Here is a 17192-nt window from a genome sequence, read left to right on the forward strand (position 1 = left end):
TAAAATAAAATTAACTCCCCAGACCTCTTATCTACAATATCTGAGATAGTTATGGTAGGAAATTAAAGTGCCAAATAACAAATTTATTTCTGTTAAATACGTTTCTTATTGTGGGACTTGCTTCTTGCATATTATGTTCAACAAACTTCTGCTGTGTGATTAAAAAAAAAAAAAAAGAGGAAGTTTATAACAGATCTGTATATGTAGTTAAGAGTCAACTGATTGAGGAAAGAAATCTACCGATCTATAGATCCTAGGAGGAAAAGTCGTTGTTGTGATTACAGTCTGCACAACTAAAAAGACAAATAGTATATCTTCTACTGACACAATAACTTTACCTCTTTTTTTTTTTTTAACTAATACGTTCCAGCTGAAGGGCTTCAGTTTCACTGCTAGCAGCAACCACACAGAGGAACTCGTGGCATAATCACAGAACATAAAAGCCAATAATGGGGATTCAATTAGTGGTTTCCAAAGGCAGAAGAATTTTTCTGCCAAATATCAAATTGTTCCTGCAGATAAGGCACCCAGTGTGTGTCAAAACTGCTGATCTAAATTTTCATGTCCACATGTCGTTACAATTTGTTATGTCATCAGCAATGTCTATGCTGTACATGTCAGATATCAAAGGCAAGAGGCATAGGCGGGCTAAGGCTTACCTTCCACGTCGCCGCGTTGCGTCTGAAGTAGGCAAACATTCGCGTGAACCAGTTGTAGATTTCATTTAGTGTTAGCTGTTTTTCTGGAGATTCAAGGATGGCCTTGTGAAGCAAAGCAATTGCAAGATCAGTTATGAGCACACCAGTACAAAACAGACTCACAGTTTTACTTTACCAAATAAAAAAAGGAAAGAAAGGAAGGAAAAAAGGAAGGAAGAAAGAAAGAAGAGATTTGGAGGAAAAAATCCAAAGGAGGGTTTTCACAATGTGAACTAAGATTAATGGCTGTATTTAACAGTTCAATGGCAAAATTCAAAATGGAATTATCTAATTGTTTTGAGTTTTTATTTCTGTTTCCTTACAGAAATATTAATTTATTAGTCATTCATAAAGCAGAATCAAAGAGAAATGCAAAACATTTCACTAGCTGATTAAAGCTCAGTAATTATTTAGAGCTCAGATTAATTCTAGGGATCAGAGATTACTGTAGCTTGTGATAATTGACTTGCCATCTTTAAACAGGCTCATTTTCACTGTTGTGTGAAATGAATTTCCTAATAATCACATCGTATTGTAATACTTAATCAAAAGCAATTATGTTATATATTGCAGTTCTAAAAACCCTTATAGTAAAGGTTTGAGCATTTGAGCATGCTTACATACCAAAGGTTTGAAAATCTATTTAATCCAGAGTGTGCACATATAGTGAGATTTTTTTTTTTTAATCCAAATGTGTGTGTTTGGCTCAGCTTACCTGTCTAATTAAAGATGCATACGTGAATGGTGGTCTAACTTCCGCGTTCTTATAAAATTCTTGGTTCTGGGCAATATCTGCTAAATAAGAGCAGTTGTTCTGTTATCATCACAGCCTGCCGCTGCCGGGCTGTGGGCAACAGCAAGCTGCCCCACCAAAGGGGCTGCGCCACCAGAACCCCTTTACCTGAAGAAATGGGGACGTTGTATTTATCCGAGTACCGCCTCCGGATGGGTCCGACATTGTGCATGCTCGTGGTAGTGATGACCGACGGTCCCTGCGTGACGGGAGTGATGGGCGCAGTCGGGGTGGTGGGAGTATGAGGTAAGCTCTGCGGAGATGCCTCGGATGCAGTCTTGGAAAGCGTGACGCTTGATACCAGATTCAGCTGCAGAGGGAAGGACAAGGGTTTCATTACAAACGGCATTTCTAGCTAATTAAGGGCTGCAGAGAAAATTCTTGGTAACGGAGTCTTCCTCAGTTTGAAGCGGACAACGCAGCCCGAGTGCTTACTTCAGCACAAAATGCTGTTGTAACGTCTCCATTAGGAGCCAGTAAAGGGGAATAAATATATACATTTCCAAATAGATTTAAAAAAAGAATAACGTGGCCTGCTGCCAGAACTACAAATCGTGGATTTTTATCTAAACCTTAAAACAAGATCTCACACAGTACATAATCATTTTAGTATTTAGTTCCATTGTTTCACAGTCTAAACCCCACACATCTCTTATTTCCATGCTATCATTATGCATGGCTTCTAATCAGTCTTCTTGGATATTTCACTGAAGGCATCAGGCTTAAAATAAAAGGCAAGGCTTTCCTAGGGACGTACTAGAGAGAAATGCAATCTCTCTCTTCAGCATTTGGGCTTTTTTTTTTTTTTCCCTCTGTTCATCCATTTTAAAAGCAAAGCCCAAAGTAGGTTAACACTGGAATAATTTAATTAATCACACTGCACAAAATACTGCAAGCATTCAGTCCCGCAGAAGTGGCATCACTCTTTTTTTTCGACCTAGGACAGAAGGCATCAGCGTTACCTGCACGAAGCCCAGCCCCGGACAAATGGCAGCTTGCCACGGCAGGCTGTAAAACACAACTGCCTCTAGGACTGTGTATCAAACCCAGCTCCAACTCAAGTGTTTTCGATACACAACCCTATTTATATAACCAGCATCCACATTCCTCCCCGACCCTTTCTTTTTGCCCTACAACGTCCTTTGAAAGACGATGCTCCGTCTCAATAGGTCACTCCTGCTGAAGTATTTTAAACAAACAATCCAATCTCTTAACTACAACATCAGAAAAGACGACTGAGAGAAGGGCTCTTTGACTACTTCCACATTTCCTTCCCTTAGGCAGTTGCACGAATAATATTGGTGAAATCCTGACCCCATTGAAGTCAGTAGCAAAATTCCTACTGAATTTAACAGGGCCAGAATTTTACAACTTTTGTTCATGATTAAAATTCCTTTTTGCTGGACATTAAACCTTTTCAGATGAAGGCAAGGCACACTACTCAGCTATGCCCCCAAATATCTCATGTTTATCCATAAGGCACCGTTATTAACTGTCCTCGTATGAAAGTAACCAGATAAGAAAACTCCTATTTAGCATCCCTCATATGAGTTAATAGCCACAAATAACATTTCTTTATAAAAATAATAGGATTTATCCAAAACAAAGGTAGTGGAAAATAAAGGGCTCCAATATTACAGAAAAGATACCAACACAAAAAAGCCCATCACCCACAGAAAGGGTGCAGCTGAGCGACAGATAAATTGTGATCGCTTTTCCCTCCCGACGGTGAGATGGAGCAAGCCGAGGGAAACCCCAGCCACAAATGCCCAGCACAGCTCGCTACCGTACGGCCACGACGGGGCACTGGCAGCTCCAGCACTGCTCCAAGGAAAGGAGGTGGTGAGCAGCAGACCTGCAAACACCCATCTTCCTCTGCAGGTGTTTACAAATGATGCTTCGCCTTCCAGCAGGAAATATTTAACACGTTGTGGCAAAGCCGGAGAGCGCGAACCCAGCGAGGGATCGTGAAAGGCGGTGAAATACAGGTATTGATTTCCCAGAGACTCCCGGGCCAGCGTGAACTGCTAACTGCAGCCTGGAGGTGAGCACGCCTGCTCAAAACCCCGCGGTGCCGGGCACTGCTGCCACATGTGAGAGCCCGGTCCGTTTGTTGACTGGCGTGATTTAAGGACACTGATTAGGGACATGTATATAGTAATGTCTCCCTGTTATCCATCTATCCATCTATTACATATGATAAAAGGACCAGTGACGATAATAATAGTACAACTGACAGGTCTCACCATGAAATTAAATCTACTGTATTTTATCTCAGTTTCTAAATGGACATTTTAACAGTCCAATAACTGCGAGCAAATCTGCATCAATTTTAAGTGCCCGTCTCTGGCACAGGCTCGGCAGCCGGGCCCTCCTGTTGGAAAGATCACTGCTCGTGCTTCATCATTACGGCTTCAACTACTCCATATCAAAAGAGTCCCCTTCCTTTTTTAGTGTGTAAAAACTTAACATTTAATCTGTTTCTACTAGGGAACTGCGAGAAAGGATCCACAAAGGTCAGTGTTCCCCACTTAAAGAATCTGAATCGAGTTAAATTTCTTTAGGCTTTTCAGCGTAGGTAGCAACTAGGAATAAACACAGAAGAGGACGAGCAAAGGGGGGGGCTTTAACAGGCTTGACAAATGACACTGCGATTCACACCCACTGCTGGGCTGCCACTAATAAGCTACAGAGGAAGCAGCCAATCTCAGCTAATTACCAGATAAAATTGTATTGTAAGGACTCTAATTAGGAGATGCTTATGGAGGTGATCTAATGATTAAACGCTGCATCCAAGTGACCCCACCATCAATGTGCAGTGGTGCAAGATGTCACCGGAATATTTTGTAGAAACAGTAATTTTATTTCAAGGAGGGGAGGCAGTAATATTTGTAATAATGGCTATGAGGTAAACTAATTAAAAGACAGTTCCTAAAGGAAGACTGTGGCTTTGAGCAGCTGTGGCCGTTCCAAAACAAAGTGCCAAATCTCAACAGAGGAGCTGCAGTCAAGTGGAAAATTTCTGCCTGACCTCTGCTCTCGCTATTAATTTGCAGGAAAACTAATGACACATATACATATTCCCACAAAATTGTTCTAATTGCTAATTTGCCAAAGGAGCCCAGTTTCCAAATTAAACATGACTGCAGTCTGTGAGGAAAGAGAGAACAAAAAGCTGGAACGCAGCAAGTCTGCTGCGTTTCACCTCCAACGACCATTTGCGAGCCTGAACCAACAAGTTAATGAAACACGACCTTGTCGATCGCTAGCGAAGTTTTTCCTTTTTCCGTGTTTTATTTGATGACACTCTCCTCTTCCAGCCAGGGTCCGATCCCTGCCGGTGCCATTACCAAAACACAAGCCAGGGTAAGGGAGGAGAGGGCTGTGCTCCCTCCACAGACCTTCGCTGCTGCTTTCTTTGTTGCATCTATAGCGCAAAGGCTGAAAAATCAGTTGTAAATTAGAGCAGAATAACAAATTATGAATGGTGTTGGTTTTGTTGCCATCTTGAATTATTAATCTGAACGGTAAACTATTACATCTTAATATTGGCGTCAATTAGAAACGTGAAAGCGGCCGTGGATGATTGTGCAGGGCAAAGATCAGGGAGGGACCAGGCTGGGAGGGTTTCTTTTCCTGATGGAAACAGTTTCTCCCTGTTTGTATTTTCTATTTAAAAACAAGTTACTATGATTAGAAAAGTTGTTCATGTTGGTATTTTGTACACAGCCTGTTTCCCACATACTGTAATTTTTGGATGAGGTATCATTGCTGTCAGATGGGAGGGAGCCCAAGTCACAGAGTTAGCACTTGAAAGAGCAAGAACTCTTGCATGGCAGTAAGGCACAATGTGGGGCACTCTCCAAGTACACCAGAGAGTACAGCCCTTGCACCAAAGAGTTAAATGTTTTTGTAATGTTTGTACTGGGGATGGTGGGAGGGAAGATTTCCTCCAGCCTTAAAAAAAAAAAAAAATCCCCCAAACAAGAAGAAGAAAATAAAACACAACAGAAACCCCACCAAAGCCCACAACAGTTTTAGGTGCTAAAATTCTGCAAATTCAATCACTGAACATTGTTGGGTACTTTGTTCAGTTTTGGTTTTTGAGAACATTTCCTCATACTGTTTTAACTTAATCATAAATGCCATAATTGTTTCAGTGTTCAACATCCTGCTTAGGATTTTATTATTAACCTTCCCTTTCAAGAAATAGTCATGTCTTCCTATTAAAGGTGACGACTGAGTCATTTTCTTTTTTTTTTCTTTAGATACAAACAAGGCAGAGAGGTAACCCTCTCCTTCACCCCGTAAAATAGATTTCCAGTAAGTGGTTCTCCCACTAGGGCTAAGTCTGATTTCTTTTTGTGTAAACATGACAATAGTGGCTGCACGTAAAAAAAGCCCCTGAAACTCTGTTTTTAAAAAGAAAAAAAGAAAAAAAATTATATTTTTAAGTGTCACAGTGGGGCCATACCCACCGCTGCAGGGCAGTGACGACTCTGCGATGGGTGCTGCTGCTACGGTCCCAGCTGGGGCTCAGGATTTATCTGCACCAAGTTCCTGGGACTGAAACACTCTGCAGCAGAGACTCCTTTTCTTCACACCAAGGGTGGGAGAGAAAGCTAACGCTGGGCCTAAAACTTTGTTAAATGCTGTGTCTTCCTCTCTTGTTTCAGCCTGGACACATTAGTGTATTAGATGCAGAGCCTGGCAGGCAGCAATCACTTAGCAGGTGTTGTTATTGGCAGGAATACTAAGGAAACCGAAGCTGAGGAGTGAGACTTAATGAAAACCAGTATATAAAAACAGCTTTTGTTGTGCTTGAGAATCTCTCTTTATTGCTGCGTATCGTTATTTTTTCAAACTATAAAGTATGGCTACAGCAGCTAAAATGCTCAGTCATTACCTCAACAGTTAAAAGACTATTTTTTTTTTAATGCTTTGTTATTACAGTTGCTAAAAACAGTATTTCAAAACAATCATAACTGCTATGGTTAGGGTAAAAAAATACGTTAAAGAAGGGATATCTAACAGTGCATTTTATTTAAAGTGCCAAAAGTTTCTTTAAGTTTTCTGTCTATTTTTAAAAGATGGCTATAGCACCTAGTATGCAGAATTACTTGTTGGTTGATGCTTTTTCCTTTTCCCTCCCTTCCTATGAACTTCAACATAAGTTAATCCCCCAAAAGAAAGCACATTTCCATTTCAACCTATTATGCTGATCGCTAACATCAATGAAAATAGCATGTAGGGGAAGGTATCTTAATAGCAAAACCAGAATGATGATTCTTGAGAAACTGTAGTTCTGGCTTTTGTGTTGCGGTGTTTGGTTTGTTTGGTTTTTTTGGGTTTTTTTTTACCTCAAAAAAAAAATTCACCTTACAGAAGTATGTCACAGCATATTCCTTCACAGATATTTTTTATTTATCTCACTTTATTCAGGCCCTTTAGTCTCACCAAAAAACACAATGAGCAGTAATAGGAACAACTTTGCCTGCTCCAAGTGTTGTGAGACACTTCCATTTTCTTTTAAAGTGCTGCACCGTTGGGCATTTTAATTATAAAATCAGACATTTTTAAAGGTGGCACTGAGCGCTGCCCCAGCTTCTGATGTGCTCTCCCTCCCCAGCAGCTCCCCCAGGAGCAGGGGAAGAGTTGCCCTTTGCAGTACACCAGACATCAACAGCGACCTCCCCGCATACGTGTCTATCTATCTGCCAACGATTTAGGCCATCCACCGCTACACTACGTAAGAACGTGCTTAAATCTCATCAGCTTTAATAGGACTAAAGAGCTTTATTGAACAGGTGTCTTGGTGGACTGGTGTAGTGAAATACATGGGCCACTCCACTGCCCTTCCCAAGGTCAAAATTACTGCAAGGAGCTAAAGCCACCCGAAGGTGGCCATGTGATGGATGGACATGGCTAGACTGGACAAGCAACCCTTCCCCACAGCTGGGCGACTTTCAAATTGATGCACAACTGCCAAGAACCTGGCTGCGGTCCCACTGGGCCAAACTGGTCCAAAACCACCCGCTCAGCTACTGCCTGAAGCCCAAAAGGCAAAGATGGTACCAGTGGTCAGTGTGGATTACAAACGGCACGTGGTTAACGCAGACACTCAGTCACCAATTTTACCTGCCAGTAACAAAATAGTTTAAAAACAAGCATTAGGATCCTTTATGCAGAATAAAAACATTTCCTCAGTCATGAAAAGGCTGTAATTTTAAATCCCAATTCACTGCTATGTTTGGATTCGCAGCTGCTCTTTCCTTTAAAATCACCGATGTACCATAATATATTAATTCTAACATACACCTTGCATTAGTTGTGTTGGCAAAAAAAAATTAATTACTGGATGTAAAGAATACTCTGCACTGCAATAATGGTCATCAGATCTTTTTACCAAAGTCCCATCCCACTGAGTTAAAAGGACTAGGGTCTAGCACAGTCTATGCAATGCCTGTGTATTTTTTTCCACTAGGAAAGCACAATTTATGCAAAACACTATACTTCTGCATTTTATAATTAATTTTCAAATGCTTCACCTATACATATTTTAATAATTTCCGATTTATCAGATGGTATCTATAATAAATTTTTCTATATTTCAATAAATGAAAAGAAGGCAGTTTCAATCCAACAACAGAGTGCCACACAATATAGGCCTGTCAGGCACAAATTTTTACTTCTAACATGTAAGTTAAAGGATAAGGAATTTATAATGCTGCCTGTGAACGAAACCACTTTTCATACACAAATGTGATCTTTTTTTTTCCAAAGGGTAATACAACAGTACATTTACATAAACTAATCCAAACAATCTATGTATTTGACAATGGCAAACCTCACACAGACTGCCTATTGTTGGTTTACATCTTGGAGTTCTTTATGTTGGCTTGTAACATTGCTCTAGCTGTCAAAGGTTTGACTTGGACTCTAAATAAATGGTTATAGAAGTGCTGTGCAGCGATATTGGACTTCTTTGCAAAAGAAAACCTGCTGTGTATGAATTCAAAAGCTATTAATTTTTCAGTCAAAAATATTCATGCCTATTTCTTTTAATAAAGAAACACTGTGCTGAGCAACTGAGAGATAATGTTGACTAGTGGTACAGAATTTTCAATAGAGCAGTTAAAAATAAATTTAGTAGGAGGTCCCCAACAAAGCTATAATTTTCCAGAATGTAAAACATTTTTAATACTAATCAAGACAGCCCTTTTCCCCCTGCGTTCACTTTTTTCTTTTTTTTTTTTTTTCTTTTTTTCCCTTTTTTTTCCCCGCTGCTTTTCCCTGTTTATTAGCTGTTAACACTAATCTTCACGGCGACACCGCCTGGTATCTCTGTAGCCTACAACACCCGCGAAAGCTTCCTGCCCTCCGCGGCCGAGCATCGATCACGAGCTGCCTTGCCAAACGCTACTCGCCTTCTTATGATTTCCTCCCTTTAGTTTTTAATCCTTCCTCCTGAGGGGCACCGCTGTTATGAAAGGCCTCAAGGCAGAGTGCTTTGAGACTCCCAGATTATTCCGCTGTTTTAATTTTTAATCCAGTAAGAGCTATAGAAACCAAACCTCCTCCCCATTCTGTTGGGTCTACATACTTTGCCAACAATGCACTGAAGCATTTGCATTCAGGCTGAGATGGATGCGAGGAACTAGAAGAATGCCATTTTTATAGACACTGTGAGTAGTTTCTACTCTAGAGGGCTAGTATCCACCGGATCACGCCATTTTAGGCATCTCAACAGCTTAAATGGAAGGGTTTATACCTACCACTCAACTCTCTCCAAGAAGGCCCCGAAATTTCCCATTGACTTTGACATCTGCTCCAGTATTGCTGAATAGACTGCAATTTTCTGTCTAGTAGCCTCCCTATGCACTTCTGCAGCCATTTATTTCCAACTACATGGAAACTGAGAAATCCTTTTCTAGTAAAAATGGGTGCGCGAAGTGTTTAATGATTTTATGTTCTCTATCTCTGTAATGTGTTCTGTTTCAGACATTAATTTTGTCTACCAACTGCATCTTGGCAGGCTACCATATTTGCTGGGTTAATAGTCTGACTCCTTTTTATTTCTATCACCATAAATCACACATATATGGGTGTGTGTTTGCTTTATTTATAGAAAAAAAATCAGTCAAAACAGATAAACCAATACTTTGTCATTATGCTGCATCATTGCATATTGATTAAAATTGCTAGTACTAACTATAGATTGTCAACGCTCAATTAATTTTCACACAATGACTCAAAGCAAAATCAAATAAAGCCAGTGTACCTTTAAATCTTACAAATCTTAAAATCAAGAAGCAAAGCACTCTCTCCATTTTGAATAATCATTGGAAGCTCCGAGGAACATTTTCAGCGTTAAGAGGTTGGGAGAAAACAACAGCAGAAGAAGAGTCATTGTGGTCAGGGAATGAGATGGTGGATTTGCCTGGGGTTGGGGTTACCCAGGAGTTGCCACTTGCAAAGCCACTTGCTTCCCCCGCACCCCCTTTTTTAGAGGGCAATCTGGGGCAGAGGTTTCCCTTCTCAGTTTCAACAGTGTAAAACTTGATACTGGGTAACCCCGATTATCATCAAAACATGCAGCTAGAGTCTCTTCTACTGCAAATGTCTGTCAGACAAGGAGAAAGCAAAATAAACAAACTAAATATAATTTAATTACATCTCCTTCTTAACAATTCCTAAGATTTCATGCAAGTTGGACTGATGCAAAGCGACTCACAGGCTAGCACGTGAGGCCAGAAAAAGGCCCAGTGCGTCAGCTTTAGAACAAAACTTCTTTCAAACCCCCTGAAGAGAGGGGAATGACGAAGCCCGGCTGCCCGTGGCGGTGCCTCCTGCAAAGCAGCACTTTGCATCTCCTCACCACGACCGGCTCTGAAGCGGGCCACGCTTTGCATCATGCGCTCCGGTGAGGAACAGGAAAGAGAGGTTTGTTGTGAGGTTTTGTTTGCTTTCAGCACAGTTCGGTACTTACGGGCTGAGGGGTGGCTTTTGGTTCAGTTGACTTCACATGCAGGTGTGTCATCATGGCTTGCAGGCGCTCTTTATCTTTTGCAAGCTGAAAAGGGGGGAGAAAAATATCCTCTATTACTCATACGAATAAAACCCAGCCTCTGCTTATTCCTAATTAAACAGCTGGCACCAAGGCATGAGACAGAAGAGTTTTATTGCTGAGTAGTTTGGAAATTGTATATGGTCTGTTCGTGAGGTAAAGCTAACACGTGGTGCTGGGTGTCACTATTTCCCAAAGCAAAATGCATTAGCCCTCGAGTGAGAAGAGCTAGACCTGCCGGCACCAAGAGCTTCACTCTAGCCCTGACAGCTAAAAGACAACAGTGAATCATGTTTATTAACCAGCCCCACTCCAGTTCAGGAGGCGCAGCAGAAAGCAAGCGAGGCAGCAGCTCCGAGACGCATTTGCCTCCTTTCAGACCAGAAAACAAGCGGCACAAATGGAGCGTGGCTTTTACGTCACGTACAGGCTTTGCGGCATGTGCAGCGAGCGCAGAAGACAGCGGTGGTTAAACCACACGAGGCACCTCGGCAGGGCACGGCAGGTGGCCTCGGCTCTAGGAAGCACCTTGCTTTTACTTGAGAAGGTGGCACAGCCCCGCGGCGGGTCACCCTGGGCTGCCGTGCTGGGAACCTGAGCAGGGGCACCCTGAGCAGGAGGCAGGAGCAGCAGTGTGAGTTGCCAGCATCCCTTTGGCGTACACTTGAGGGCAGCGGGGTGGGAAAGGCTAACAGCCTGGAACTGCCCCAGAGCACTCGTCTGAGGACACAAAACGCCACAGGACCAATGCTTGCACCCCTTCTCATCGGTCACATCGTGCCCAAGAGTTGAGGCAAAGCTCCTGCTCTGGATGTCTCTTGCATTTTTTGGTTGAGATCTGCACCAGACCACAGCTGGTGTCTCGGGATCACACCGTACGCATCCTTGGCCAGGACAGCTTCCCAATACGTTTCAACGCACTGGACAGACAATAAATCTCATTATTTTTGGAAACGAGAAATTTCTTGTATGTGCAAACAGGACTTTTTCCAGCTGCTCTTCAAAAAAAACCCCAACAAACCAGTGGAAAGATATTAAGAAATAATACTAATGAAAAAGGGGTGTTATTAACCTACATGCCCAACATAAAGGCTCCTGTTTCCAGCAGGACTTGGATCAGGTTCTTACAAATGACAATTTTGCCGAGCTGAGTTTTTGCTTTAGACAAGCCAGATTCCTGGTGCCAAGCGGAGAACTGTGCTCGCATTCCAGCAAAACTTTAAACAACCTGCCCACCTTATCACCATCATCTGTTTGTAGCAGTAAAGTTGGGCTAAGTGTATATAAAAGGAGACTTGGTCATAAATCCCCATTCATAACCTTACAGTCAAGGTTGTCTTGCTCTTCGCAAGGCAAGGGGCTTCTGACTGTGCCAGAAAGGCGTCGTGATGGGATAAAACTTGGCACATGGGTTTCCAAGACAGGAATTAAATAAAGGAAAAAATGGTGTCACCACTGTGTGCTCTGCAAGTGCAAAAGCAAAAAAAAAAAAACCAACTAGAAAAAAGCTTTTCAAACAGCTGGTCTTTTCTTGGTCAAAAACCTCAACAGCAAGAGAGAAAAACCTGACACCTATAGCAGATCTCCTGCAATCTGGTCACCAGATCTGCGCTGGACTTCACAGGAGAGCCAAAGGGCAGTGACGGGCTCTTATCGTAGCGCTGCAGCAGAAGCTTCTCCCTCTCAGAGTCCTCTAAGGACCTCTTCAGAGAAAGGAGAGGTCTCACCCCTCAGCCGCCGTGCTTCACACAAAACAAATTAAAACAGAGAAATAGTTGTACTCCCAGCGCAGCTCTATTGTGCAATCTCTCATTTGGAGCAGTCGCCGGGCCCACAGGCTGCTTGGCGGGGTCATCTGTGCATTAAATTTTGGTCTGCAGGCTACTTACTGCAGAAGAACAACATCTTCTAGCCAAAACAAATAGAAGGCAGGCACCTGAAAGCTTCCTGCCTGCACCAGCGCGGCGGCAGGAGGGAAAGGCACCCGGGCAGCACGAGGCACACCCTGCAGCGCTTCCTCCGGGCCCCCTCGGTGAAACGGAGCGGTGCACCTCCCTCCAAACGGCCAGGGTCCTTGTTTGTAGTGCTTTCACTCATCGTCTTAGCAATGCTTTTAAAGCCATTTCTGGTGGATGGAGGTTATTAAAGATCCTCTCGACATTTCAGGCAGACACATGCTAGCATTTTGTCATAGTCTAGGAATTCAAACACTCACCCAGTTAGGCAGGAGTTTAAATTATGAAAAATAGAGGTCTCTCAGTTTCAAAGCACTGAAGAGAAGTAAAAAAATCCAAAGAATTTCTTTAAACTGTTTTTCCCTTAGGTCAGGAAGCAGTAGTGATATAAAGCTAGAATGTCACTAGTAGCCCCTCCGGTCAGTCGGGTCATAAAAAAGAAGCCATGACGGCTTGCTCAGCCACCGATGGGAGCAAATTCTCACTGGTGGCACTCACTGGAGTGCAGATGGTCCAGAAATGGGGATTACTAGTCAACATGCAGGAAAATGCTCTTGATCTACCAATAGTGTTCTTGGGCAAGGACTGTTCTGCCACGTACAAAAGGATCTGCTCTGTATGGGGGGTCTGAGGACTATAATACAGTCCCATCTGAAGCCTCATTCTTTTTTCCTAGATCCATTTGGAAAGCTCTGCATGGTGGGAGTTTTCAGATGGCCACCCAGTTCTTCATGATAAGCCTGATTTTGTGAGGTTTCCCTCACCTCTGTGGGCTACAACCATAATGTGGGTGCCTAACTGTGGTTCAACACAAAACACATCCAGAGCAAGGTACATGCTTTGCAAACTTGGACACCAAGACACATGCCTTGCCAAGGAGAGCTTAAATCCTAAAACTACACAGGTAAGGAAAGGCAGGAGAGGAAAGGCACAGAAAGCACAGGCCAGAAGGGGCTCAAGGTGAGGGGACAGCATGGGAGTCTGGCGACCAAGGAGCAAGAGAGAAGGCATTGGGCACGGATGATGGAGAAACTGCACAGGAGGAAAACCAGACAGAAAATAATGGCAAGGAGCAGGAATGTGAAAATGGAAACCCAGCAAGGGCATTCAACGGGAGCAACATGGCCACATCAACAGGAAGGGGAGATTGCTTCAGCTGCAGGATTTTGGACAGACCAAGGACAAAGGAGAAGGAAACCAGTCACGGGCAATGCAAGAGACAACCAAGACATAGCCTCTTCCCTCCTGTTATGTGCCTAGTTAGGCTGTGCACTAGAAGGGTTTAGGATCCACTTTTCAAGAGTGTCAATGGATGCTTTAGGAAAACAGGCCCAAGCAGTGTTTTCACTACACTGAAAATGGTCCGCTGCCTTCATTTTCTCCCATTAGGAGATACTTTTTTAAAGTTATCATAGCCTTGGTGCTGTCCCGAAATGTTTTTCCACTCAAAGGTAGTGCTGCAAAATGGATGTCCTATTCCAGCTAAGAACTAGCTAAGGATAGGGATATGTTCCTGTGTCTGTGTCTTACCCAGCAGCCCAATTCTCGCTATTTATAATGGCAACAAACGATCATGTCAAGATGGTTTAAACAAAGTGAAATATGAGAAGATCTCTACCTTGTCTGCGATATTTTAAGTATGTTTGTGATGGAAATGCTGAGAACAAAGCTTTGAGATACTTCTGCAAAGGGGCATTTGCAATCAAACACAAAGCAGATCTGACCTGTTTTTTTCAAAAAGTTCATTTAAAAATTACTTTTTTAAAAGACGTTACACTTATCTCTGTCTACGACACTGATAAAACTATTGTGCGTAAAATAAATAAGAGCATAAGAAAAAAAAGAAAGGCTTGCATTTGGGTCCATCACACAAAACCTGAAGTGCATCCCTCAGGTGGAATGTATTCGTTAAATTCTACCTGTCTTGATGGGGCTGTACATGCATGAAATGGTGTGGCATTTAGATCTCGCCGTGGTGTTGGACCCTCAACAGTGTGCGATACTTCTTAGCTCCACTGGAAGGCAAAGCTTCTTGTCAGTGCTGAGCACCGCAGGTCAAGTGTGAAAGGCTACAGGTCCCTCTTCGATGAAGCTCACAAACTCCGACAGTTGGCCACAGGGCTTGTTGTCACCACTCTGTTGGTAACTCCACTGTGGGAGTATCAGGTCAGTGGTCTTAGTTAGTCCAACTGCTCCTGCTACAACACGTTGGGCACTGCAGACCACATCACTGAAAACCCTGCTATTGGGCCAGACTTTTGTTTTATTATGGTTCTGTGCAAAAACAGGTCATAGCCAGATGAACTAGGTACTGGAGGACAAATCCTCGTACATATTTAGGCAGGTTTTGGTTTTGTTTTTTTTTTAAAGTATCAGAGGACTGATACACAGCATGAAAGGAGAGGGAGAAGAGGGGAATTACAGGTACGTTTCAGAAGCAGGACCACCCTCCTCCACCACCTATCCTTGCTGGCTAATGCACAGATGGTCTCACTCTGTTATCAACATCCCTGTCTAAATGAAGCTTCCAGTTCATCCTATCTACTGTGCTAGTATGCTTGTTAAAAACAAATCCAGAACTTTTTGGCCCGCACACCACTTTCAAATTATGTTCTTGTCTTGGGGACCTTACGCTGCCTTCTCATGCAATGACTAAGCTAAGAGGTATTCCCAAGCACTAAATGCATGTGAAGCTGTAACTGTTAGTCACTTATAACAATCAGTAGAATGCACCACTGATAAATCTTTCAAAAATATTGTCAAGGGCTTATGGAGAGGTGGTAACCAAGTATCGTCTCTGTCCTGTCCAACTGTTAACGTAGGGCATCCTGCTGTAGTTCCAGGCACAGCCATTCCCTGTGACTGCAGGAGAGAAGGATTAATGCTTTTCAAGCTGACTGTAACTGAAGAATCTAGATTTACCTTCAGCCTGAATATTACTGCATCTTGGTAAAAGATTATCTCATATCTCAGTTTACCAGGAAGACTGCAGATTTTTTTTTTTTTCCTAATTCCCGAGAAACTTGTTAAAATAACAGACCATTTCTCATAACATTTTCTGCAAGACTCTGATATTTTATGACTGGTAGTTTGATTTTTATAAAACTTGTATTAAAATAGTTTATATTGCTTCAGCTAATAGTGAAAGAGTGTCATGACCGGCGTGTTCCTGAAAGTAAAATTTAGGAAAAATCTATGAAAGAAAAAGGGTAATTTGTAGATAAGAAGATAAAAGGCATTTTTTTAAATGCTTATCTTGAAAAGTAACAACAAGAAGTTTAAGTGTGTTTTTGCTGATTTTTCTCTCCAACTATTTGAAGCTATAAATGACTTAACTCAGTAAAATTCCAAATGTAATTATCTTCTGTACTTAGCCCAAGGCTTTCCATATATCTCTACACTGCTGTCTTGCATACAAAATAGGTTTTTCAATAGCTGGTAACTATATAATGTACAACATTGTTTTAATTTCCCCTTCTTTGCTAACCTCTTGCCTACAGACAGACACACTGTCAAAGCCGCCCAGCCAGAGCAGTGACGTGCAGGGAGACAGAAAGGACTCAAAAGCATTTGGAAAGGCAGTTACACAAACAGGTCATACCTTTGCATCGCATTCAATATATTCCAATTTACCCCCTTTTGGCACTTTTAAAAAAATTACTTGCTACAAATGGCAAAAAATAATAGTAGTAATAATAATACATGGAGAGTATTAGTATATGAAAGACCACCAAACAAGCCAGGTCATGCAGCGTTTTGAAATAAACATCAACCATTTCCCCCATGTATCAACAACTCTAAATGAAGGGGACCATATTCCGCTCGCCCCCCTCCACCCCCCCCCGGTGAGTAGAAAAAGCATTAGATACATACTGATGGATTTCCAATCAGTCAGCCTGTTTAAGTTTCCTATTTCTTTTCAAGTTACGGTTTAGAAAAGAGGAAATGAAGCTGCAGTTTCTTTTGACAGTTTTTAAAACTACTACAAGAAGGTTTTGAAAGCTGGTTTTCAATCATAGGGGGAAAAGCAGAACTCATTTTTTATTGCTGTCGAGAATTGGCTTTGATTAATACTGAGGTAATATTAAAATAAATTTTATTTTACCTGTAGCTCTAACTGCTGTACAACCTGCATTTGTACTCTACATTGGGCTGTACTTCTATCATCCAGCGCATGCTCACTGTTGAGATGTCTGTAACAATACACAGAAAATCATTAAGTGAAATGGATAAAAAAAAGGAAAAAAGTAGTTACCAGGATGAATAAGCAATCTGAATGTTATCCAGCAGATCTTCATCAATATCTAAGATTTTTAAGATCATTTTTAAATTTTTTTTTTTCCCTCTGTCCTGCTTTGGCTTGTGCATCTTCCCATCACTCATATCTTAAGCACATTTTTTCAGAAGAAGGCTCATTTGTATATAAGAGAAATTTTGCAGAACAGTTGTTTTTCCTCCATTAGGTAAATGAAAGTGAGATCAAGAATTATAGTAAAATAATTTCATATATAATTTTGTATTACTTGACTGTAAGATGCTGGATATATCTAAATGGACACATGCAATACATGAATAATTAAATCCCATAGAACCGTCATGTTTACGTGATTAAAAATAAAATAAAATACATGATTGTGTAAAGAACAAAAAGCCACATAAAATTTGGTGTGTAAGTATGT

General features: G+C 41.8%; 1 protein-coding gene across 6 annotated transcripts in view; it reads right to left on the reverse strand.

Moving 5' to 3' along the window:
• Positions 1-17192, reverse strand: part of FOXP1 (forkhead box P1) — a 392435-nt gene that overhangs the window by 20845 nt on the left and 354398 nt on the right. For 5 of the 6 annotated variants that reach the window (XM_052779067.1, XM_052779068.1, XM_052779069.1 and 2 more), the window contains 5 exons: positions 16619-16706; positions 10481-10564; positions 1600-1801; positions 1414-1493; positions 660-761 (listed from right to left, as the gene is read on the reverse strand). In XM_052779067.1, the coding sequence (XP_052635027.1) occupies positions 660-761; positions 1414-1493; positions 1600-1801; positions 10481-10564; positions 16619-16706 (556 nt within the window). The remainder of the gene's footprint in view (positions 1-659; positions 762-1413; positions 1494-1599; positions 1802-10480; positions 10565-16618; positions 16707-17192) is intronic. The other variant, XM_052779070.1, reaches the window with a different exon arrangement.

Source organism: Harpia harpyja, chromosome Z, assembly GCF_026419915.1.
Source record: "Harpia harpyja isolate bHarHar1 chromosome Z, bHarHar1 primary haplotype, whole genome shotgun sequence".
In the NCBI taxonomy this organism is placed as follows: Eukaryota; Metazoa; Chordata; class Aves; order Accipitriformes; family Accipitridae; genus Harpia; species Harpia harpyja.